General features: G+C 36.5%; 2 protein-coding genes across 19 annotated transcripts in view; one reads left to right on the top strand and one right to left on the bottom strand.

Moving 5' to 3' along the window:
* The window catches only part of LOC307193527 (uncharacterized protein), a 730,787-nt gene that overhangs the window by 222,513 nt on the left and 482,599 nt on the right, over positions 1-25,675 (top strand). The window contains exon 10 of one of the 15 annotated variants that reach the window (XM_079935636.1): positions 23,009-24,070. The exons of 13 other annotated variants lie outside the window; for them this stretch is intronic. The gene's annotated coding sequence lies outside the window, so the exon portion shown is untranslated. Of the gene's footprint in view, positions 1-17,147; positions 17,176-23,008; positions 24,071-25,675 lie in introns of those variants that run through there. One more of the 15 variants, XM_079935635.1, reaches the window with a different exon arrangement.
* Positions 1-25,675, bottom strand: part of CNTN6 (contactin 6) — a gene marked incomplete at its 3' end in the record, with an annotated part of 232,143 nt that overhangs the window by 129,414 nt on the left and 77,054 nt on the right. For all 4 annotated transcript variants that reach the window (XM_079935626.1, XM_079935627.1, XM_079935629.1 and 1 more), the window contains exons 2-3: positions 19,676-19,802; positions 13,590-13,765 (exon numbers count right to left, since the gene is read on the bottom strand). In XM_079935626.1, the coding sequence (XP_079791752.1) occupies positions 13,590-13,765; positions 19,676-19,802 (303 nt within the window). The remainder of the gene's footprint in view (positions 1-13,589; positions 13,766-19,675; positions 19,803-25,675) is intronic.

Below are 25,675 nucleotides of genomic sequence, written 5' to 3'. Positions count from 1 at the left end.
GGTTGGCAAATGGGGTCAGAAGTGGGAACAAGCAGAGTTACGTGTAGATGAGGGTTTGGGCAGTAAGGGGTGACCTTGGAACTCTAGACTTATTACAGTGCCCTATGTACAGCGCAGTGGATCCCCAGCATATCAGAGATGGTAATGTCAAGGCAAATACGGAGGCAAGGATACATGCTTGGGGATGCGTGGTGGAGGGTCTTGTCGAAACACCCTCTCCATTTCTGTTGGGAGAGCGTGGAGTTGAGGGGAAGGGACCTTATTCGGAGCATCACAGACTGACGTTTCCTTTTGTTAACTGCAGAAAGAGAGGTGGAGGGCAGAGATGAGATAACCGGGACCACAGGCCGTAAGATGCTTCTTTAGGACAACTGCCACTGGGGATGCTTGTGTTGAAAGCCTGACTTCTGCTGTCAGTCAGAGCCACGTTTAAAATCCTGGCTCTGCCGCACACTTGCTGTGGGAATTTAAGCAAGCCCGGGAACTGCTTTTCCCAGGACTTGGCTTACTGGATACGTATTAACTTTTATAAATATTCATATTTATGTTAATAACCATAGTCAAGGCCCTAAACCTTCTAGACGTGCCAAAAAGAAATGTCATAAACTTTGATGTTTGACTCAGCCAGATTTTGTTCCTTTTTAAATGAAAACACTAGGATTACTTTCTAAATGAATCCTGAGAACAGTACAAAGACAAAAACAGAAAGCTGAGAGGCAACTGGTGGGGGGAACAGCCCCATAGCACAGTTGTTTACATTTGATTACTTTTGCTTAAAACTGATGAAATAATTAAAATAAATCCTTTGTGCTCAAGGGATAGAACCCTAGTAAGATAAACTCTAGTAGCTCTTATGGATGGGATTTCTGGAAGAATTAAATGAGGGTTATATAATCCCCATTCATCAAATAGAATTAACTTATGCAAACAAACTCATTAATATGCATGTGAAAGTAGATCTGTCAACTTAAGTATTCTCAAATAGGTGGGGAAACACCCTGCAGTTGACTCCTTAAGTCATGCCTGCAGATCTAGACTTTCTCGTTTGCATTTTCTGATGTCATGAGTAGAAATTTCTGACAGGATTATAGTTTGAAAACCTATTGTTTTGGTTGATGCTCAAACACATTTTTTTCTTGTTCTATATTCCAAAGGCATTGATATATTTTTTTAAGTAAGCCTATAGTTATATTTGAGCAGGTGCACAAACACCGAAAATAGAGTTTACTTTGCTCACTGCTTCCACCTGTGTTTGTCACATAGTAGATGCTCAATAAATATGCATTATTTGAATGTGGAAATAAATATGTTAATGGCCGTCTTAGAGTTTGGAAATATAGATTAACATTTGCTTTTCCCCTGGATTTATGTAGACCATATCATAGCTGCCTTTTTATATCACCTTGGGTTAACCTCTATATGCTGCTATTAGATTGTCTTTAGGCACTAACATAAGTCTTATTTTGAGACTGTATTTCCTGCTCAATATGGTATTGAGGCCAGCAACGTATGTGTCACCTGGAAGCTTGCTAGAAACTTAAACTATTGGCACCCCACTTTGGCCTCTTGAAACAGAACTTATGTTTAATAAGGTCCCCAAGTGATTTGTATGCATATTAAATTAACATTTGACAAGCACTAGTTGAATGATTAGGGAAGTGGGTTATAACATCAAGAATCTCAGGCATTACATCTCACCTACACTATTTTCTAATGACCCTAGGCATGTTACTCCACTTCTCTGAAGTTAATTTTCCTTGTCTATAAAACTGGGTTTATAATGGTAGCTTCTGTGTTACATGGTAGTTTGAAGGATTAAAGTAAATTATCCTCTTTAGCTAGAAAGAACTGTTGAGAAGGTTGTGACCTCCTTTTAGGAACATATATGTAAGCATCCATCATAGAGGATGTACTCCGTATCTTAAAACTTGAAATGCTTATGTGCCTTATTTTTATAAATTCCCATCATTCCCTGGCTCGTACAAGAATGGAGAAGGGGATAACATAAATGTAACACCACCAGTTCAGGAAGCAGAACAACTTTCTTCCCAAACCATCAATCTCGGAAGTATAGGAAAAGGCACAGGCTCATGGAAGCACACCAAGAAATGTCCAGGAAAAATATTCTAACCTAGTTTTCTGAAATAGGTAGGCAGGACCTCTGGACTGAGTTATGCTTTGTGAGCCTTCCACCAAGAAGAGCCACATAATATGTGAATAAAGCAAGCATTGGATTCACCTGAAGTTTGAAAAATTTAGCAACTCATTTCTATTGCCTGTGCAGAGGACCTACTGTGGTGGTGTTACAGCTATAGCCAGAGGTTGGTGAGATTTTCAAATAGAGATAGTGACATTGGCTACAGTGATAGTAAACTAGGCACATAGTTCGGGAAGCCTCTTAACTAACGCTATGGAAGAGGCTTAAGGAGTATCTAATGAATGTGAGCTGTTATTTTTAAGATATGATATAAGAAGTCACCGTAAGAAACCCAATGTTGTAAGCATTTGAGCAGGTTTGTGAGGGGAATGTGATCCACTGAATCACCCACTTTGCTCTTGAGGATTCACAAGAGAAGCTTCTCTCAGGTTCTAGAGTCAGAGCGATTATGCTTATAGGAACAATTGGCATGTTTTTATCCCCTGGAAGATATGAACCCTTTTTTGCCTTGGCCACTGAAAAGCTCAAGTTTAGTAATTGGATATGACTTTATGATATGAATTTTTATTCCCTTTTTATTTTACTTGAGATATTTTTCCCCTTGATTTTAGCTGACAAATTGAGCCTCAGTTTTAATCCATATCATCTATTTTAATAACTCTCAGATATCAAGACTAATTATAAGACTGCTGTAATTGAGTGTGGCATTTGCACAAAGATAGACAAATATAACAATGGAAGAGAAAAGAGAGAGCCTAAATGCAGTCCCAAGCAGTGGGTGTGCATGCTTGATTACCTTCAGAGATGGCACTATAGAACTGTGAGGCAAGGGCTGCATTTTTAATATCTTGGTTGGCTCGATTGGATCCCTATGAAGATATATATATTGAACCTACCTTGCACCGTGCCAATAAATAAATAAATAACTTCCAGGTGCATTGCAGTTTTAAATATGAAAGACAAGACAATAAACCATAGAAGATAATATAGGAGAGTATCTTCATTTAATCAGGGCAGGATAACGTTTCTAAAACTTTTTATAAAAAGCATCATTACATATAGGAAACAATCGATAAATTGGACTGTATTAAATTTGAAAATTTCTGTTTATCAGAGACATGATTAAGAGAGTATAAAAAGGCAAGCCACAAGGTAGAAAAAGCTATTTCCCTACATAAAACCAACACTGTGCTGATATTTAGAATCAGTCACTAAGAAAAAGAAAGATAGCTCAATAGAAAAATGATTTAAATTTTTTTTAAAGCGGGGGAGGCTTTGCATGTAGCCAATACACATGTAAAAGGTGCTCAAGTTCATTAGTTATCAGGAAATGCAAATTAAACCCAAATGAGATACCCTTACATATCCTCCCCAAAAGCTAAAATTTTAAAAAGACTGACAATACCAAGTGTTGTCAATAAAACATTGCTGGTAAAAAGATAAATTAATAAAACCACTGTAGACAATAGTTGGCATTATCTTTTAAAGTTGTAAATATACATACCCAAATGCCCTATAATTAATTCTACACTATGGTATATACAACAGAGAAATGTATACACAAATGTACTGAAGATAGATACATGATTATTCGTAAAGAATTATTCATCTTTGCCTCTAGAAACAATCCACATTTCCATTAAGAGTAGAAGTCATTCATAAATTGTAGTATGTTCGTACAATAAAATATTATATATCAATGGAAATTAATGATCTACAGCTACCCACAACAACATGGATGAATCTCACAAATACTGTCGGCTACAAAGCCAGACTCAAAGGAATATATATTGTATGGTTTTATTCATATAAAATTCAAAAAGACAATATTTAATTATATATTTACAAGTCAAGATAGTGGAGAAGAGAGAGAGAGAGTAGTAACAGGAAGGGTAGACCAGGGGAGGGCCTTCTGGAGTGTTCCCAGTTTTCTGTTTCTGAATCTGGTTTAGTACTGCTTCACTGATCTATGTATGTTTTGCAATTTTCTTGTATGTGTTTTGCTTCTTGGAAAAGATTGTATATAAATTAATACGTTAAAACATGATGAACATTTCCAGAGGTTGCCACCAAATCCTCTTTATCATTTGAATTTACTTTTTAAACATTTAATTCTAGTCTGCTATTTTGGTAACACATTAATAATAAACCCCAGAAAATAGTTCATCTGATTCTTTAGTACAAATAAAAATTTTGCTGTGATTCCTGACCAAATTTATAAATCTCAAAAGCAAAATCTCTACAGGCTATGTTCAAAACTTCCTCAAAATCATTTGTCAGATAGCATAAGAGTAATAAATAAGCACTTCAGCTTTGGGTTTCTTTCTCAGTTTTACACATCAGAAAATCTCAGTTTTGATCGGATGAATACCTTACTTTCTAACGTTGTCTTCTCCCACCCCAACTCTTTGCCTGTGCACCTCGAATGTACAACTTTATTCAAATGGACCAAAAAGACTAGGTCCTGCTGAATATGAGTAGAGGTGAGGGATAAGAGAAGGCCTGCATTTTTAAAAAGTATCATTTCTGATAAGGTACATAAATAGATGTCCAGCAGTGATGATGAAGAGAAAATGAGGCTAAAACATTGGGTAATCCACTCTCCTGTTGATTGAAAAAAATAAAAATAACAGTGGCTTGCTATAATTCAACCATGCAGCTGCTCTGAGTCCATTTGTTTAAGGCTTAGATTAGTTTTAAAAGCGAAGACAAACTCTTCTCCTTTTTATGATACCCACTGACAGTTATTACATTAAGATAAATTCAGAATATTAAATCCATTGCTACATTGTTTAATGCTGTTTCCAAAATGATCATTAAAAATCAATACTAATTTATCAGATTTCTTTTATTTAATAAATTAAAGGAAAATATTTCTTTACCCACTTTGTTTAGATACTTTTCTGATGTACAAAAAAAAAAAAGGTTAAAAACCATCTAGCATTTACATTTATAATTAGATACGCATTACCCACTTAACACACACTTCACAATTATCAGAGCCTTTACAGTTTCCAAATGCGTTTTTGTGTTATTTTTAAAACCCCTTCTCTTGAGTTTTAATTTGCTTTTCAGATATAAATGCACTTTGTCAGTATATCTTCAGGATCATGTATAACTGTTTTTATATTTCTTATATATGAAAAAATATTAAAGACATTCTGAATTCATCAGTACCCAATGAAGATTTTAAAATTTATTTCTAAGATGTGAGAGGGTTTTTGTTGTTGTTTTTCATGCTTGTACAGACCCTGGGCAAGAGACAGAAATAAAAATACACATCACCTACAAATATACAGATATCTTAGAAATCCTTCTCGAAAGAGCCAAAGGCTTTGATATCATTACTTTTACTTGGAGACCTTTTCTGTTGTTCTCTGACTATGGGTTTTGGATTCATGTGGATTCTGTTTTACTTCCTCTATCTACAAATAAATGTATATTTAAAAATTATTTTCAGATGGAGATGTGAGAAATTCTAAGTCTGTGGTAGGTTGGTGACCTTGGATGAGTAACATAATTGCCCCACTTCGAATTTCTTTAATTTCTTCATTTGTAAAACATGGTTTAGGAGAGCTTACAGGTATAGAATAAAGATGAACAGCATTGCAGATATAAAACCCTTGGCATTTCTCTGGAAAAAAAAATTATGGTGATTGTAAATGCCTGCATGTTTATAGCCCTTTAAAATGAAATATTATTGCATTTTAACCTTGAGCCACCTAAAATCAACCCTGTGACACGGAGCAAGAATCCCTTAACCCCATCCTACAAGTGTTAGAAATGAGGTTTGGAACATCCCTAAATATGTGTACCGTGGTTTTAATAATATTAGTAATATCATTAATTTATCAGACTGATATTTTTAAGGGGAAAAGTATGTGGCGTTTTCAAGCAACGTTCTATAAATAACTTCAAAATTCTTAACATCAAAGTATTTCCATTGTTCATAGGATAAGTACTGAAGTCCCAAACTTGGGCTATTAATAGTTGCATGGGCAGACCTCTGCCAAGCTCTCCATCAACAACTCAACAACAATATATCAGGTGCCCTTACCCACTGCTCTACATGTAATCATAAGTATTTGGGCCTTACAGTAAACCTACATAAGGTGGGTACTACTGACACCTCCATTTTACACTTAAATTCACACCTGTGCACAATGTCACATAGAGTGGGGAATATTTTTCAAACATAGGCAGTTCATGCCTGGTACCTCTGCCTAAAAGCTTCATGATATGAGGAAGTTCTGCAGGTTTCTCTGTCATCTCCTAATATCACCCAATCATTCCATTATTTGTAGATTAAGCTTGGAAATAAAGGGTCTCCAAAATTGGGATATACCTGGCTCCAAATTATGTTTCAGCCTTGTCCTAGAAAACCAGTTATTTCTAAATCATGGCCTTTCACATTCCAGGCACCCTGGCCTGGGTTTGGCCATTGCCCTCTCATTTTCTCTAATGCTTGAGACTTGTTTGCATTTGCATTTCCTCTCACTCTCCTGTCAACCTGAATGTTCTCCTCCACCTACTTTCTGTGTTTGGAACACAAACTAATATTCCAAGGCTCAGTTCAAGCCCAATTGCCTTTGGAAGGCTTCCTTTGCCCTTTGTCCAATCCAGACAAACTTTACTACTTCCTTCTCTGGTCTCCCTTATAGGTTACATCTCACATCATCTGATGCTTTTTTTGAGGAGGTACAGTGGGCAGTAAGAACTTGGACTCCAGGTTCTGATTGCCTGGGTTTGAATACTGACTGTGCTACTTATGTGTGTGATTTTGGGCAAGTTAGTTAATTCTTCTGTGGCCTCAATCTGCTCATCTGAAAATGGGATTATAGTAACTTCATAGGGTTGTTGTGTAAGGCTCACTGAAGTTAATTTACATAAAAAGCTCGGAACGGTGCCTGCTATATAATATGTACTATGCAAATGCTAGCAATTTCTTTCCTTTTTTTCTTGCACTCAAGATTTCACCTGCCTGCTCTGTGAAGACAGGGAGCAGCTATTTCTTATCTATCATTTAATCTTTACTCCCTAGCACAGTGCTTGATGCATATAAATAAGGTGTTTTCTGGTTGCTTGGTGGATGAATAAATAAATGACCATTCATTTATTCAACTAGTCCAGCTTCGGTCTAGCTAGGCTAGGAGGCTCCAGCAATAATGGAACAAACTTATGTGAAATGGTATCTGTGATTAAATTTTAAATAGTGCAGGACCAAAAAAGCCCTATTCATAAGTAACGTTTATCCCAATGTTGATCTATTCATTGGTAGAGTTGTATATTATGAGTGTCTAAAAAAATACAGCTCAGTGAAATCATGGATTTCTTTCAAAATGCCTATCTTTTTTACTCAAGGATGACATTTTAAACAGCAATGACAGATGCAATGTTCTCTCACAGAAGTACGGAGTAATTCATTAACATACATATGAAAGGAAGGAGTCTACATTCAACCTTTACCGCCAAAGTCCTTGAGAAATAAAAGAAATTCAAAGCAGCTACAAGTGTAGCTTGTAAAAAGTCAAACCGGTGTTATCATTCAAGAATACCAGGGTGATAACAGGAGCTTTTGATGACTAGACACTTGCTGATATTTGATTTAGGGTTGAGGTTGGGTAGAGGAAGAAGAGAAGAGCTTAAATTAGAATCTATCTGAGAATTTGGAATGACAAAATCTTGCGTGTAAGAACTGAAGGAGACTTTTGCAATTAAATAGTTCAAAACATACTTTTGATAAGTCCACAGAGATGACTGACTTGTCTGAGTAACATAGCTGGTTAAAGACAGATTTGATTTAGGAGGATTTTTCATAACAGAGTTTTTTTTATATTTGGGCTGCATTTCAAGATGGTTTCATGGTGGGATGATTCAAGGTGAGGCAGACTCTAACAGGCTGAGTCTAATATAAACTCCAAGGGTGCTTTTGAATTTCTGAACATCAGGACAGAAGTTGCAAACAAAAGTCATCAACTATCTAAATGTATTTACCTACAGAGTCTCTCCCATGGACAAGTTAGTTACTGAAAGGCTGTTCATAATTCATTTGTTCTGAAGGTCAAAGTGGCACTATACAGTTGACTGCTAACTGGTAGGAAGCAGAGTTGTTGACACAATTTTATTTTGATGTATAGCTTTGTTCTTACCTATGGAAATTTGTATTAGGGCTTCTGGACCCAATTTCTCTGTCAAGAAGAAGATCAAATATCTTATATTAAATGTTTAGTGTCTGTCTTACTTTGGGCTCCTTAGAAGCAGAGTCTGATGCAGAGATTCAGGGTGTTGGTTTATTGAGGAAGCACTCCCAGGAGAAATGGAGGGATGGAAACTAGATAGAGCAAGGGAAGGGGCTAAGCAAGAAGGTGTCTCAGCTGTTGTCTAGCTCCATCCTGACCCCATGGGGAGCTCTAGGGCATGCATTGAAGAACAGGGGCAGCTGTGGGCATTAACAGCTGAGCCCACTGCCCGTTAAAAGGGATCTGGACCCGGCACCAACAGCATCTACCACCAGGCTTATTGTGAAGGTTACTGTCCTACAGATATGGCTTATTATTTCAACAATGATTATACCAATAGCAAATGAAATAAAGAAAAAAGGTCCACATAATTTGTGTGGGCAGTGTTTGAAAAGGACTGAATACCTTAACACAAAAGCCATAAGTTTTAGAATCTGAACTTTTATACTCAAGTTACAACTGGTTTTCTAACAATATACTTTTAAAAAAATTCCAATCTCAGTGAGCCTCAGACTTCTAATCTGTAAAATGGGGACAACAATAGCATCTTCCTCTTATGGTTGTTCCACAGTTCAAGAAAGGTAATATATGTCAAATACCTAAAAGTCTTGAAAACAAGGGAACAGCTGGTCTGGAGAAAGTTTTAAAATGTAAACTAGATTTTTTTATGAGTAACTGTAGCAGTTTGAAATATGTAGATGTTTGGCCAACTTGAGAGAGTAAATGAAAATATAAAAAGAAGAATTAGAGTTACCGTTTCCTGAGTGCCTATAAGGGACCAGGGGTTTCACATTCATTACCTCAGTTAATCCATTTCACTGTCCTGTGGATGCTGCTGTAATTCTCATTGTATACATTTCATAAAAGAGGCTTAATATTGTTAAGAGGTGACCTAATATCATACTACTGGTTGTTTTACAAAGATAGAATTTGAACTCAGATCTGTTTGTATTGAAAATATTAGCATTTGACCACCATTGTTGCGATGTTCAGAAAGGTACAAATGCCTTTCTAGCAAAATAGACAATGTTGAAAATTTATGAAAGTAGTGGTGAGAACTCAAATTAAGTTGAGGGTGCAGCTCTTGGCTTTAGAAACTTTCCATTTGGTTGGAGACTTGCATTTGGATTCTACTTTTTCTGTGCAAAGAAACAGAACAGATACTTAATAAGGAAAACTTACTCTTTTTTTTTTTTGATAATTATGGGGGGAAAAAAAGCCAACTGAAATGATTACTTTTATTCCCCTGAATTCTGATGATATCACTTTTTAAAAACTTGTGGTAAAATATGTATAACATAAACTTTACCATTTAAACCATTTTAAGTATACAATTCTTTAGTATTAAGTACATTTGCATTGTTGTATAATCCCCATCCATCTCCAGAATTTTGTAACCAATCCAAACTAAATCTCTGTACTCATTAAACAGTAACTCCCCATTTTCCTTCACCTAGTCCATGGAAGCCACCATTCTACTTTCTGTCTAGGAATTTGCCTAGTTACTTACCTCATATAAATGGAATCCTACGATAAGTATCCTTTTGTGCGTGTCTTATTTCACTCAGCAAAATGTTTTCAAGGTTCATACATGGTGTAGCATGTAATAGAATTATAAAATTTCCTTTTTAAAGTGGAATAATATTCTGTTGTATGTTTATACCACATTTTGTTAATGCATTTATCTGTTGATGGGCATTTAGGTCCTTTCTACCTTTTACCTGTTATATATAATGCCACTATTAACATGGGTATACAAACATCTGCCTGAGTCCCTTCCATCCTTTGGGGCATTTACCTAGAGGTGGAATTGTTGTGTCATGGTAATTCTATGTTCAAGTTTTCAAGGAACTGCCATGCTGTCTTCCACAGTAGCTGTACCATTTTACATTCGCACCAGTAATGCACAAGGATTCCAATGTTTTCACATCCTTGCCAATTCTTGTTATTTTCTGCGTGTGTGTGTGTGTGTGTGTGTGTGTGTGTGTGTTTAAAATAATAGCCATCCTCATGAGTGTGAAGCAGCATTTTCTGGCTGTGATTTGTATTTCTGTACTGATTAGTGATGTTCAGGATGTTTTCATAGAGAAACAAATTCCCAATTGGATATTTCTCTTCTATTATGTTCTCTCTTTTTCTTTCTGCCTCTCTTCTCTCTGTCTCTCTATTTCTCTGCCTCTCTCTTTCCCTTCCTCTCTTTTTGGAAGAGTAACCTTATTAATGAGATTATGCATATGCATAGATTTGCATGTGGATACAAATGTAATTTCTTTGAACGAAATTTCAGAAAACCTATTTTGCAAAATTAATATCCTGTATCTCTTAAATGAGATTAGAAGAAAGAATTTGTAAGTGGAGTCTTCTGGGCTGTAAGTCATCAACACATTTTTTCTTTTTTAAATATTCTGCTTTTTTCCATGGTCTATGTCTTGACTTAAGGTGGTTTTTTTTCTTTTTTAAAGGATGTTTTAATTTATTTATTTATTTTTGGCTGCACTGGGACTTCCTTGCTGCCTGTGGGCTTTCTCTAGTTGCAGTGAGCTGGGACTACTCTTCATTGTGGTGCATGGGTTTCTCATTGCAGTGGCTTCTCTTGTTGCGGAGCATGGGCTCTAGGTATGTGGGCTTCAGTAGTTGTGGCACGTGGGCTCAGTAGTTGTGGCTCGTGGGCTTAGTTGCTTCACGGCATGTGGGATCTTCCTGGATCAGGGCTCAAACCCATGTTCCCTGCATTGGCAGGCGGATTCTTAACCACTGTGCCACCAGGGAAGTCCCCATCAACACTTTTCGATTCATCTTTAAGATCTTTGTGCTCATTTGTACAAAAAGTAAACCACTCAGAGTTGTATAATAGCAGTGGCAAAGCTAGACCTGGTATTTTCACCTTTTGAAAAGAAGTTATTTACTACTTGGAATGAACAACTGACTTAAGTAAGGTGGCGAGAGTACTTATGAAATACAGGAAATGAAGGGAGATACTTTATAGGTGATTAAAATATGTTGGTTATGTTTAGGGTTGATTCAAGAGATAATTACACTCAACCCAATCTCTCCATGGACTTAGCAGGAAATGTTTCAGGCGTGGGACCACTACAGATACTGGACACGAAAGGCAGAGTGATGTGGTTCTTTTTTTGTTTTTGTTCTTGTTTTCAAGTTTAAGACTTGGAACATAAGATCCTTTAAGTCTGCAGGAGAAAGATCAGCTAATGGATGTAGGCCATTCTTCTTTCTGCATGAATAGTAATAGAAATGATTTTAGGGATCAACAGTCACACACCTTCAACTCAAAAAAAGGAAAATTGTGTGAAGAGACAAGAAAGTCAGCAAGGACAGAATTGATTTTCCCATTCATCCAAATGAAAGCATACAATTTCTTCTTAATTGAAACCTTTCCTCTTTTTTTAGCAAAGAGAAAATATGATTTAACTTTGAAAAACTTCTAGTTACACATATTTTTAAAAGCAGAAAAAAGGTGAGAAAAAATAATGTAGGGGAATAAAAATATATATTTTTTGTTTAAGAAGGGGAACAAAGAGGAGGAAATAGATAGCCATGTAAAGCATAGTGCATTAATTTTCATCGTAAGTATTCAGTTATTTTCAAGAATGGATAGAATCCATAGCTTTAGAGAAACTCCAGGGTATAGCAAATAAATGTGCTGTATGTGTTTTCCTTTGCCAGAAAGTCAAACTTATTCTTATGCAATCTGATCCAAATCATGTGTATCTTCTAGGGTTATCGCCTATCCAGGTAGGAGATATAATTCTTTTGGCAGGATCATTGACAGTCTATGGAGCAATTGTTTACTTCTGTAAAATAAGTTTCTTATTAGTATTTTGCTTCCTATTATTTTTCCAAGTGCTGGTCTTAGCTGAAATGCAGACATCAAGTATTGTGTTTATCTTTACCGTAAGGTTCAAGCAGCCATCAGCCTTTGTTCAGATTCCATTTAGCTCTATAAACTTTTGCATTATCCTTTGATTTCTGCAGATATAAATACATTCAGATACACTTAGTAATGTTTGTGTGTATGTATACATGTGTATATATAGGACCACATACATATATGTACATATGTATAATGTGTGTATGTTTATGACCGCATGCATATATATACGTATGTGTGTGTGTACTTATTTCTGAATATGCTTATATACATATTCAGAAACAATGCCACCCCAGAATGGTCAACATAGGGGAACTATGTGTAGAACAAGGCATATTTGGAATACAAGAACACATATTTGGAACACAAGATTTGCAATGGGAAACAGACCCAATTGTTAATTTATATATCTAGTGATGACTAAAGTAGTTCTACAAGGTGGGCTTTGGACATATATTTTATTTTTTAAATTTCAAAATAATTACTTTTTCAAAGTAATAGAAGCATAGACCTTTTCATGAGGGCTGCAAAGAGTAGCTTCTCACGCTTTGGCCCCTGATATATCCTCTGAGGTGGACATGGGTAGGGATTGGGTCAGGGAGGGGGTACAAAGGAGACATTTAAGGCTTCTACTTCATCCATATCAACAGATGTAATTACTTTCAAACAAGGCTTTCCCTGGATCCAATATGAAACATTTCAGCCCCTGGAAACACTACAAAAAAACTATATAAGGAACAGTATGTCTGTTGTTCATCTGCTAATGTCCCCAAATGTCACCAAGGTAATTATTTGGATGACATTTTTGTGATGCAGCTGGACATTGTTACAGTTAATATAAAGTCTGCCCTTGGCAACTACTTTATTTCCACCTACATCAAACTGTGGATGCATGATCACTTTTCCTGGGAGAATACTTGCCTCCCCCAAAAGACATCTCTGCCCTCAGCTTTTGCTTCGTGTGCTCTGCATACTAATACCCAATGCAAAAGAAAAAGGAAAAAAGAGTAATATATATAATCTTTATCTTAATATGTATATCTGGAACTTTCAGAGATATTTCTAAATATAATTCACAAAATACAATAACACTGATATTTCCTTCCTTTTTTGAAATAGATTTCAGCTATCCCCAGGAGTCTGAATTCACAAAATGCACACTGTTAAAACTTTTTGCCTCTATAAATTCATATTTGCTCTCAAAGAGCATGTGATTGGCAAAGCTGGATTTTTTTCTACTATGATTATAATAAAAATATATTTTTAGAAACATAAAGATTATAGATTTTTCCCACAAACTCACATGCAAATTGGAGCTTCGCCTTCTGGCTCAGAATTGTTCCCAGAAGGTTGGTGGCCAGGCACTGGTACGTGCCAGTATCTTGATCTGTGCGGGGGCTACTGATTGCCAAACTGCCTCCATCCAACCTGTAGTGATAGCTCATGGTAAAATCAATATCTGTGCCATTTTGCTTCCACCTTCAAGGGAAAAAAAATCAAATCATGTTTCTGATATACAGAGTTGACCACTCCTGTGTTAAACAACATGCACCTGTAATTCCTGAGACTGTTAAAATGAAACAAAACATGGTTTTATGTGGATATATCCCACCAGTTTCTTCAAAGATAATTGTCTTCATGAGCTCTGTGATATCAATAACTATGTTATTTTGAAGATCTTCTACTCTTTACAGATTATGAACATTCACCCAAATGTGTACAAAGAGGCAATAGAACTCTTGAGAAATAAAAAGTAGACATTCAGTCAATAAACCGGGCTGCCCTATTCCTGTAGCAACTTTTCAAATAACACGTACCATACCTGAACACGCACAACTGATACTGCAAAATTGAATGTCAAAAATGATTTAGACAGGGCTTCCCTGGTGGCGCAGTGGTTGAGAGTCTGCCTGCCGATGCAGGGGACGCGGGTTCGTGCCCCGGTCCGGGGGGATCCCACATGCTGCGGAGCAGCTGGGCCCGTGAGCCATGGCCACTGAGGCTGCGTGTCCGGAGCCTGTGCTCCGCAACGGGAGAGGCCACAACAGTGAGAGGCCCGTTTACCGCAAAAAGAAAAAAAAATTGATTTAGACATAGAAATCCAAGAAAAATATATTAGAAATGGCACAAAGAAAGCCAGCAAAGATTTTACAATGCCAATTTGAGGCCGATAACAAAACAAAAATAACCGGAGTACTTTAGAACATGATTGTCTCTGTTAGTCTCTTACTAGGAAAATTAATTTCAACAGTATTTAGAAATACTGAATATTTTTCAGTATTTCTACAGTATTTAGAAATATTTCAATAGTATCTAGAAATGCCAAACTAAAATTATACCTTAACAAAAACAAATGCAGTTTGAGAAGTTTCTATTTTAGGCTGCAAAAAGTTTCTTGGCTTACCTATTAGTCAACAATCTTTTTGTACATGAATTAAGTATCAGAAAGGCCTAACAGTTATATTTATTTTCAAAGAAATATAAGATGGTTTAGAAATTGCATTTGGTCATTTTAAGATGAATGAATAGCCAGTAATTATCTTTAACTGGACTCACTTCCCCCACCTTGCAACCCCTAACTTCCATCAAAATATTCAGACATTTTGAAATAAGAATACTACATACTTAAACAGATACATTTCTAGGGCACAAGCTGTGTGTAGTCATATAAAGCATTTAAGAAAAGAGATATTTTAACCTTTTTTTTTTTTTTTTTTGTGGTACGTGGGCCTCTCACTGTTGTGGCCTCTCCCATTGCGGAGCACAGGCTCTAGACGTGCAGGCTCAGCGGCTATGGCTCACGGGCCCAGCCGCTCCGCGGCATGTGGGATCCTCCCAGACCGGGGCACGAACCCATGTCCCCTGCATTGACAGACGGACTCTCAACCACTGTGCCACCAGGGAAGCCCGTTTTAAACTATTCAATTAAGATAATCAGTCAGAAAAACAAGTGAGTGGCCTCTTCCTATGTAATATAGCCAATTTCCAAATCATATTTTTGTAGGGTCTATGCCAGCTTTGCAGTTTCTTCCCTTATTTTGGTAGAGGTAGCTAACTGTAAGAAAGGAATGACATTTTATAGCATTATTCCAGATGTCATTGGCTTTTTTAGGAGTATTCTGAAACATCCCGTGGAAAAAGTCTGGCAAATATCTACAACAGTAGAAAAGAAATACGGACTTAGGTAATCTACCCTATTAAAGATGAGAAGTGATTGACCAGATATCAAATCATCCAGAGGTTTTGAACAAACTCTGTCACTTTTAAATTATTTAGCCAATTCTTGTGCACCTCAACTTCATTTTAATAAAGGAAGTTGAAAGACAGCAGTCAAAAATAGTATATTTCATTTGCCTGAGCTATCTGCCAAATTTTTTTCTAGAGAAATTCGTTCGGCCTCTTGTTCTAATTTCAGAAGAAGAAAATGGAGAAAACTATTATTTTTTAGGCCTGTCTGAAGCCTCGAATATTCTCCTTGCCAGCACTGTAACACTGTCTTACATGGTCTTTTAACCTTTGTGTTCCCTTTCATTTTCAATGCAAAGGCTATACAGCACTTAGTTGGCCAGCTCTCTTTAATTTTGGAATCAATCACTGAAATAACTGCTGTCATCATTATATGCTCCTAATTAAGCTCAGTAATTGTTTTTCAACACAAATTCAAAGTTGTTGGCTTAGCTGCAGCAAATGAATTTTTCACAGTATCCCCATAATCATTCTAATCACTATGGTACAATGATTATTAAACTGTGCATATAGATCAAGGGTTCAAGTCGTGGTGTGGGCTTTGTCCTAATTAATATGTTTAAATCAATGGAGAAATAGTATTAATGAATTCAAGTGATTGTCATACAAACGTTACGGATAGAATTGCATGCCCAGGAGAATTATCCCATGATGCAAACTAGGAAATATGCTATAGATGATTATTTTAAGCATCTGCCTTAATATCATATTAATTCCATGAAACATATGGATTTGAGCTAAAATCTTGAACTTTTTCTGGTGAACATCCTTCCCTATTGAGTAGTTAAGAATATAATGGCTGGGGGCTATATTTGTTTGCTGGCCTGTGATAATGCATGAGAGAGTGTGTGTGTGTGTGTGTGTGTGTGTGTGTGTGTGTGTGCACGTGAGTGTTTTTCACAACTGAGCCTTCCTTTAGAATTACACGGAGCACTATTTCTGGGCCCATCCCTAGACCTTTGAAGAACTTCAAAAATGTCAATTTTTTAGTAGTCTCTCTGGGTGATCGTAATGTGCACTAAACTTGGCTCCATTGACCCTGTGGAAAGAGTCCTAGGCCTAGCTTTGACATTCCTTTGCTGTGTGTGCTTGTGCAAGTAATGACTTCTCCAAAAATCATATCCATCAATTATAAAATTTGCACAATAAAAATATCCTGCTTTATCACATGAGGTTGTTAAGAAGATCAAGTGAGGAAATGAATAAAAAGAATAGAAGGGCAGAGTAACTACTTTTATGATTTTTACTCAGAGACCTAGAGCTTCTCCAGACTTAAGAATGTCTTTGTGACTGGAGTAGATTAAATTACAGAAAGGAACCTCCTCTTGTGACCAGGTCCAGAGAACATGTGTTAGAAATCCTCTATGACATTCAAAGATAGTGTATCTGGTAGAGTGTATCCAACGTAAAAATGATTTATGTGTGTGTTCCTTCATTTTCCCAAATAAAAGATATATTCTGAGCTGGAACTAAGCTCGTTACTATCTGATTTTCCTAAACTTTTTAAAGTATAAGCAATCCTACCCAAGTACATTTTTGCATAACCCATTTTCCTTCCCTTAACAAAGCTTCCTGGTTAGATGTTAATTGCCATGTGTTGCCTGGTCTTTTAAAGAATAAAGAATGATCCTTTCCATGGGAAAACTTCTGTGCAGACTTGCCTGACATCTGTATCTTCTTGTTTTCTACTGAAATCCTGTTTGTGAAGGCGTTGACTCCAACTGTAAGTGACTTTAGGCAAGTTACTTTTAAACTGTTTCCAAAGTTCTGCTTTAAATATTGCTTATTTTCTCCTATGAGATTTCACTTGCTAAAGGAATTTACTAAAAGGAATAAAACACACCTTAAAGTCAACCACACCCTCACTTTGTGGATAAGGAATCCAATGCCAGGAGAAAGAAATGATTATTCCAAGGTCACATATGGAATGGATCTAAGTCAAAGGCTCTTTAATATGGCTTCACACTATATCCAAATAACCTCAAATAATGTTAGACTCTGAATCATAAAGATTGTCCCTCTATTTCATATACACACACACAATCTAAGATGAATACAGTTACAATGTTTTTTAAAGATTTTAAGTTAGAAAGGATTATATTAAAACTAAATTTTGTATTTTGTTGCTAATGTGCATTGTCTGAAATACCTCTGCCCTTTGCTTTATTATCAAGAAAATTGGGTCTTAGTCTGGCATTTAAGCATTAAAAACTTGGTTTTGTTCTCACTCTTTTTTCAAAGCCTCTTGCCTATGAGTATTTTATACCATGATATTAGAGCCGAGCTAAACCTGTTCATGGGGATTGGAAATAAGAAGCTAAATTACCTGTCTTTAGCCTCCTAATTTTTACGTATGTTAGAAACAGAAGCCATTTCACAACACTGGAATTTGCAATCTCTTCATTCAGTGTATTTCTTCATAGATAATATTAGCAAATTGTTGTGAGAACCACTGTTTTATATCTTTTGGCCTGTTAATAAGCCAATAGACATTTTTATATAAGTACATGATTGACTGATGATTTATCTTACTTATACTTAGCAAATGTTTCTTATTTTATAGGGATTCATACTTTTTTTTTCCTTTCTCTAACAAATTCTGTCAATCTTTAGGATCAATCAAATTGGCTTTCAAAAATAAAATTCCAACTTAAACTGTAAGGTGATCCTGAAAAATGTGTTAATCACATTTTTATATATTTAACCAAATTTTAAATTAAGTAAGATAACTCTGTATTTAAGGAAAACAAACCACCAACCATGAACTGGGTGAACCAATTTATAAGCTAAGTAATCTTCATCAACCAGATGGACTTTATTGGTTTGGGTGCCCTAAAGATAGGAAAGCTTTAATAAAGTGTAGTAAGACACAGTTTTTCAGCTCTTTTGTTGTAAAAAACAAATTCTGAAGTTCTTTTGACAAAATACAATGTAAAGGAGAGTTCTCTTTAACTTTGTGCGTTTAAGTCATTTAGCTAGTTAATCTAGACAATCTTAAGATCAAAGTAATTATACATAGAAATTTGGTATTTTTAATGGAACATAAAAATCACGCCAAGCCCGCTTATTTTGCCAAAATGGACTGAAATTGTTGCTTTTTGTGTGTGATGATTTAACTTAACTACTAAAAATTAAGACTTTAAAAAAATGCTTTTAAAATCCCAAAGCCAATAGTGATTTTAAAATCAATAGTGATTTTAATATTTATTCTACTTTTCCTATATTCACACTGCATATGCAGTTCTTACCAACAAAATATCTTTATGATTTATATAAGCATAATATATACATGCATATATTTTTTAATTTGTGAAGTCCACCCACAAGGTGGATCAGATTCTGCCTTTACTGCAATATTCTAAGAACTGAAACACTACAGAACTTTCTGCCTTATTATTTCAGAGGTAATATGTGAGGAGCAAATATATATTTTTCTACTTGCCCAGAATGAAAATTCCTTTTCTGCATTAGATGGTACATAGCTGTCTTCAACATGTTTTTCTAAAACCAGTGCTTTTTGGGTGATGGAACATGTCAGTGGAGCCACAAAAATTAGTCGGATAAAATAAAGTTTCCATCTGGATTAATTCCTTTTAGGGGAACATTTTCACAGGCGTTGTATATGGGGCAACTGAGGCAGTGGCTCCAAATTGTGGGGAAGGGAGTACAAAATGAACTTGTGCTTTATAGTCTTTCATATTGGGGAAACAAATCTTTTCCTGTCCTTTCCCTTTATTTTTTCTTCTTTTTTCCTGTATTCCTTCCCTCCTCCCTTCCTTCCTTCCTTTCTTCTTTCCTTCCGTTTTCTTTCTTTCTTTTCCTCTGTCAATTCTCTCCATAACATGGCACTGCATGGCACCAATCTCAAGAATAACTGTTCTAAGCAGACCTAATCAGTAAGTCATAATAGTGGTTGCTGCGGGTGGGGGTGGGGTAGTCATCACTTGGCAAGTGGCATGAGGGAACAGTTTGCCGTACCAGAAATGTCCATATCTTCATTTGAGTGGTGGGCACGCAGCTGTATACCTATGTAAAAATTCTTTGAGCTGTACACTTCAAATTAAGTCACTTTATTGTGTGTATATTTTACCCCGAAGACAAAGAAAAAAACAAGCAGTGTGGTACTCAGAAGTAGAACTTTACCTATAATGGGGTGAAGGGTAACCATTAGCAGCACAATTCAGGATGATTTCAGATTTTGACAAATCCAAAGGAAAAATAACATCTTGTGGTTCCTGGGTAAAAATAGGACGGCTCAAACGACCATCACCTGGAAAAAGAAAAGAATTACACCACATGAAAAAACCTGACCCTGTTTTGAATGCAAGTCTGAATTAGACATCAAGTCAATACATAGTTTTAAAAACATTTTATCTTGAAATAATCGCAAACATATGGAAAATGTTTCAGAAATGGTACAAAAATTTTCTTTCCATGCCATTTAGAGTAATTTTGCAAATTTATGCCGCATCATCCCAAATAAATTAGTTTATATTTCCTACAAAGCGTACGATAAAATGATCAAAATCAAGGAATTAACATTGATTCAATACTAGCATCTAATCTTCAGATCCCATTTCTCCATTTTCCCTAATAAAATCCTTTATAGCAAAAAGATCCAGTAGAGAATCGCAGATTTCATTTAGTTGTTTTCTCCTCTTAGTCTCCTTCAATGCAGAACAATTTCCCAGTCTTTCCTTGGTTTTCCTCACCTTGGTACCTTTGAAAATTACAAGGCACTGATCTGGTAAAGTTTCACTCAATTTGGGCTTATCTGAGTGTCGACAGGGTAGGGGTCCTGGTAGGAGCTGTGTGCTGAGGGTATGGGTAATAAAAAGGGTCTATAAAGATTTTAAAAAACAGTAATAAAACCAATGAGAAAACTGGCTCTTATTTTTAAAAATTATCACCATGAAAAAGACTGGTCCCCACCAGCCAGAGTATATTGATCACATTGTCTTGCCATCTTGTCCCTCCATTCCCCTCACCCACTGGGTGCACCACTTTGTCTGCTGTTTCATTACAGTTAGATTCAGGAATGCTGTATGCTTCAGATTGTATCCTACCAGATAGTGCAGGACTTCTATTTGTCCCATTTCTGCTGAAGTTAACTTTGATCACTTGGTTAACGTGCTGCTGCCTGCTAGACTTCTCCACTATAAAATTGCTTCCCCCCCCCCTTTATAATTGGTAAACATTTTGTGGTTAGGGACTTTGAGACAATGTAAAAATATACTGTTCCTTACTGAACATTTAAATTTTTTATTTATATATTTCTATCAGTATGATCTACTCTATCACTGTGAATCCATCGTTTCTTATTTTATTAAAGTTATAATCCATTACTATTTACTTTGTTGCCCAAATCATCACTGATTTGGCCAGCAGGAGCCAGTCAAGCTAGTTTCTTCATCTTTTTGACATGTGCCTATCATTCTTTACACTATTCTTTACTTTCTGGTACAAGAAAGTTTTGCAGAATCACCTTGCATTTCTCCTGTTCCAGCCATCGAAGTAGTCTTTTTTTTCCCTAAGCAAACCTTGTTCCTTTTATTAGAGAATGGTATGTAGAAACCATGATCTGGAACTAAGTGTACTTATTGTTATTGAGGTGTTCTTGCTCTGAGGATTTTCAGTGTGTGCGTGTGTATGTGTGTGTGTGTGTGTGTGTGTGTGTAGGTTTTATAGATTATATGTGTGAATACATATATATACTTATATGAATTTATAAACACATATGAATATATATAAGTATGCATATGTATAATTTTATATACAGACATATATTTATGTAAATATGTATATATGTGTGTGTGTGTATATATATTCTTATTCCATACTTCTATCTATCTATGGTGATTTATAGTGGGTTTATTATAGGTTTTTTTCTGTCTATATTTTTAATTTTATTTATTTTTGGCTGTGTTGTGTCTTCGTTGCTGCATTCCGGCTTTCTCTAGTTGTGGCGAGCGGGGGCTACTCTTCGTTGCAGTGCCCGGGCTTCTCCTTGTGGTGGCTTCCCTTGTTGCAGAGCACAGGCTGTAGGCACGCTGGCTTCAGTAGTTGCAGCATGCAGGCTCAGTAGTTGTGGCTTGCGGGCTGTAGAGCACAGGCTCAGTAGTTGTGGCTCACGGACTTAGTTGCTCCACGACATGTGGGATCTTCCTGGACCAGGGATCGAACCTGTGTCCCCTGCATTGACAGGTGGATTCTTATCCACTGAGCCACAAGGGAAGTCCTCTGTCTATATTTTTAACTCCCTGTTCCAGCTGTGAGAACCCTGGTTTCCACTATTCTCAGTGTATTTATGAATTTGTTCAATCTCCTTGTATGTAACTAACCTCCAGTTACTGTCACCACCTTCTCCCCAATGTGAAGCTCCTCTTCACCCTGTACAGATTCTGATACCTGCTGCAAGTTTTACTCCCATACCTTCTTTGACACCACTTGTAAGCTGTCTCCTACCTCCTCACCTCACTCATGTTCTGACCCTGTGCAGGGTCTCCCTCCTATGAGGATGCTGTCTTTCCTCTTGACCTCTGACAATCTGTGCATGGTTATATTCCAAAGTGGGTAACTTTCTCACATCCTTGAGGATCTAACACGTCACCCTGGAATGCCCTTTCCCTGTGGAGACTCTGTCCTCACTCGGTTAGCTTCCAGGTTTCTACCTTCACCACCCTCTCCTGGCAATGGAACCCTCCTCAGGCTTCTCAGACTCTGATAGCCTGTGCCAGGCCACCTCAGTAAGGGCATGCCCTTCTCACCTTCCTCGGGCTCTGCCACTCCACTGGGCCACCGCTGCCTTACCCCTTGTCCTGCATGCCTGACCTTCTCACCACTCTTAGGCTCCAACAACTCATGCTGGGCTACTGTGGTGCTCATCGTCCACATTCATGTGTATGCCTACCTTACAGAGCCCCACTTCATGGCATTTGCACTGAATAGTTAAGAAAGTAAGATTTGGAGGAAAGGAGGAGGAACAGTTCGGTACTTATGTTTTAGGTTAAATTCTGTGTTTTTAAAATGTGCAAATGAATACATAAAGCAAAAGCCTCATCATGTTAGGATTTAATTTTAGGACACCCAGTCCAGAACTCTAGTAGTTGTACCTGAGGGTTATGTATGAGCATGGTCATTTCCTCTGATACCAACCACAGCTCTAGAGAATCTCAAAGTTGGTAGGTCTTTTGTAGACCATTCAGGCCAGACTTCTTGGTTTGGAAAGACAATAGAGCTAGTGGTCAATAGCATGTGCCCTTGAATCAAATGGGCTTCAGTGGATTTGTGAAATTTGCAGTCTTCATTGACAAAATAGACTCTGTATATCAGATGGTTATTTTGAGATTTAATGGCATATTACTTATAAAGTATATCACATTGTGCCTGGTACATGTAAATGTATAATCATCAAATTGTGAAAATTACCATCATTATTGTCATCATCATCATCATCCTTATTATTATTACACACAGGGAAAGGGAAACTAAAACCCAGGAAGTTGAATCATCTTTTCCAAATTCACCATCTGCGTTGAGAAATAGGAGGAAGTTAAACTTAGGCATCTTGATTGTCTCACTGTTTTCACCATCCACTCAGATCTATTTCTTTCTTACAGGATATTTGCACCCAGGTAAAATATTAATTTAGTAACTTTATCTTAAATTGTAATTTTAGTATACTCCATTATTTACCTAGAAGTGCAGACAGTTATTAGCTGTATAATGCTGGACAAGTTATAACTCTTAACTATAAAGTAGCAATACATCTTACATTTTTGTTTTTTTGTAAAGGCTGATTGAGAAAGAGTGAGTTAAACATGTAATACAGACTTTCCTTACTCTAGTACCTAATGAAATGCACAAGGAATTATAAATATAAATAAGCAACAAACAAATTAACAGTGTCTGAATAAGAAAAGGGACAAATTCCAATGCCATTGGCTTAAAAATAATCAAAATAAGCAAAGAAACAACAGAAAAAAAAATTTGTGCATAAGAAGAGTTTGTCCAGGCTCAGAGGGGCAAAAGAGTTCTTGACGTCTTAATCTCATCCCTAACCTCTGTGAGATTTACTGGTGAAATGACAAAATTCTGAGAATTCTCATAACAACCTCCAGTTCTGGAGTTAAGCAGATTTGTATATACATGCATAGTGTGTTTTAATCTGTTTTCTCTTCTGGCTGAAGAGAGGAGTAGACAGGGCTCCTGGAGAAAAAAGAGTGAAGCAGAGAAGCATGAATAGTAAAGCTGACTCTGTTTCACAAACTAATAGTTTCACACCTATATATTCACTTGGTAAAATCTCTAAAGCCCAACCAAAAAATGACACATTTCCCCAATAAAGTATACCTATGACTCTTCCACCAATAATCTTGCTACAAACCACTAAAAAAAGAAAAAAGAAAAAAAAAACCTTAAAATAGAAACACCCAGATATTCTGCTAAAGGCTGAGCTTCCCACAATCCCAGTATTCCCTCAGGCTACAAAATGGGGGTACTCATGATATGTGGGTATTCAGCCTCCAAAATGGAGCTAAAAGGAAGAAAACAAACAGTTCCTTGATATGATGAGAAGAGCATTTAAAAATATCCCTTTCTATAAAGGAATGACTGAGTTGTCTGCACACAGTGCCTCAAGTATGAGCAAATGAAAAGAAGTGGAATAGTAAGTATGGACATATATTGCAACAATAAAAGTGAAAAACATAGCCTGCCAAAGATAGACAAAATATCCAATCTAGAAGAAAATATAACTCAAGGAATCCTAGGAAATTTCTCAAAATTTTTCACACAGTAGAGTAAGAACCTGAATTCAAAAAATGTAACTCAATGGCAAGATGAAAAAGACAAACTATAGCATCAGATAAATTAGGATGTAACTTAAACATAAAAATTGCAACCAAAAGAGCATCATTAAAGAATTAATAAATCAACTAAAATAGGCAAGAAACAAAAGAGATACCTACTAAAAGTCAGATTACTGACATAAAGAGAAGATTAGAGATAATTGTGATGAATACAATAAAAAAAACACAGATAAGAGGGAAGAGAAGGTAATGGATAAGAAAGATAGATAAAAGATGATCCAACATAAAGATCCTTGATGTCACTGAGATAGACAAACAAATGTATTGAAAGATATTAGCAAGAAAACTTCCTGTGAATTGAACGAATACACCACATTCCAGAGTCATTTTAGAGAGAGGACTTAACACCAAAGCACGTGTTAGTTAAGTGACTGATGTTCAAACTTAAAGAAAGACTTTGCAAGAAGACCAGGTTGAAACAGAAAATTACTTAAAAGAGTGAAAGATAAAATCAGATTAATTTCAGATTTTATAATAGTAGCATTAGCATTCTATACCAGAAGACAGTGAGGGAAAGTCTACAGTATTCTGAATAAGAGGGTGACATGACTGTTAGTACCCACTGATAGAGCTTTCGAATCTAATGACATTCAACATTCTTTAACATCAAAAAACAAACAGAAAACCCTCAGGGAATATAACATAAATGAACACTCTTAAAGAAACGACTTAACAATGAAGTCTATCCAGGTAAAAATGAACCAATATACAGATCTCAAGAATGAAGGAGGGGGCTTCCCTGGTGGCGCAGTGGTTGAGAGTCTGCCTGCCGATGCAGGGGATGTGGGTTCATGCCCCTGTCCGGGAAGATCCCACATGCCGCGGAGCGGCTGGGCCCGTGAGCCATGGCCACTGAGCCTCGTGTCTGGAGCCTGTGCTCCGCAACGGGAGAGGCCACAACAGTGAGAGGCCCACGTACCGTAAAAAAGATAAATAAATAAAAAATGAAGGAGGAATAGGATGCACAATGAATACATTTAAATATAAAACTACCACTTAAGAACCATGTTGGTTTTAGTTATAGAACAGAATATGAATGCCATAAACTTGGATAATATAACAGTATAAACAGAAAAATGAGGGATGGGTAAAAGAGTACAGTTTGAAATGTGTGAGTGCTAATATCTTCTTTTATAGCAAAAATTCAAGAGGAATATGAGCAGGGGTTTTTGTTTGTTTTTTCACAGATCTTTATAATTTAAACATTTTCAACCACCTTCCTCTCCCCCTAAAAAGAAAACCTGGCTGAAATATTAAGCACCGTGCTATGCAC

The sequence above is a fragment of the Stenella coeruleoalba genome (assembly GCF_951394435.1).
Source record: "Stenella coeruleoalba genome assembly, chromosome: 10".
Classification (NCBI taxonomy): Eukaryota; Metazoa; Chordata; class Mammalia; order Artiodactyla; family Delphinidae; genus Stenella; species Stenella coeruleoalba.
Note: the sequence above shows the minus strand (reverse complement) of the source record. Positions and strands in the feature narration are given on the sequence as shown.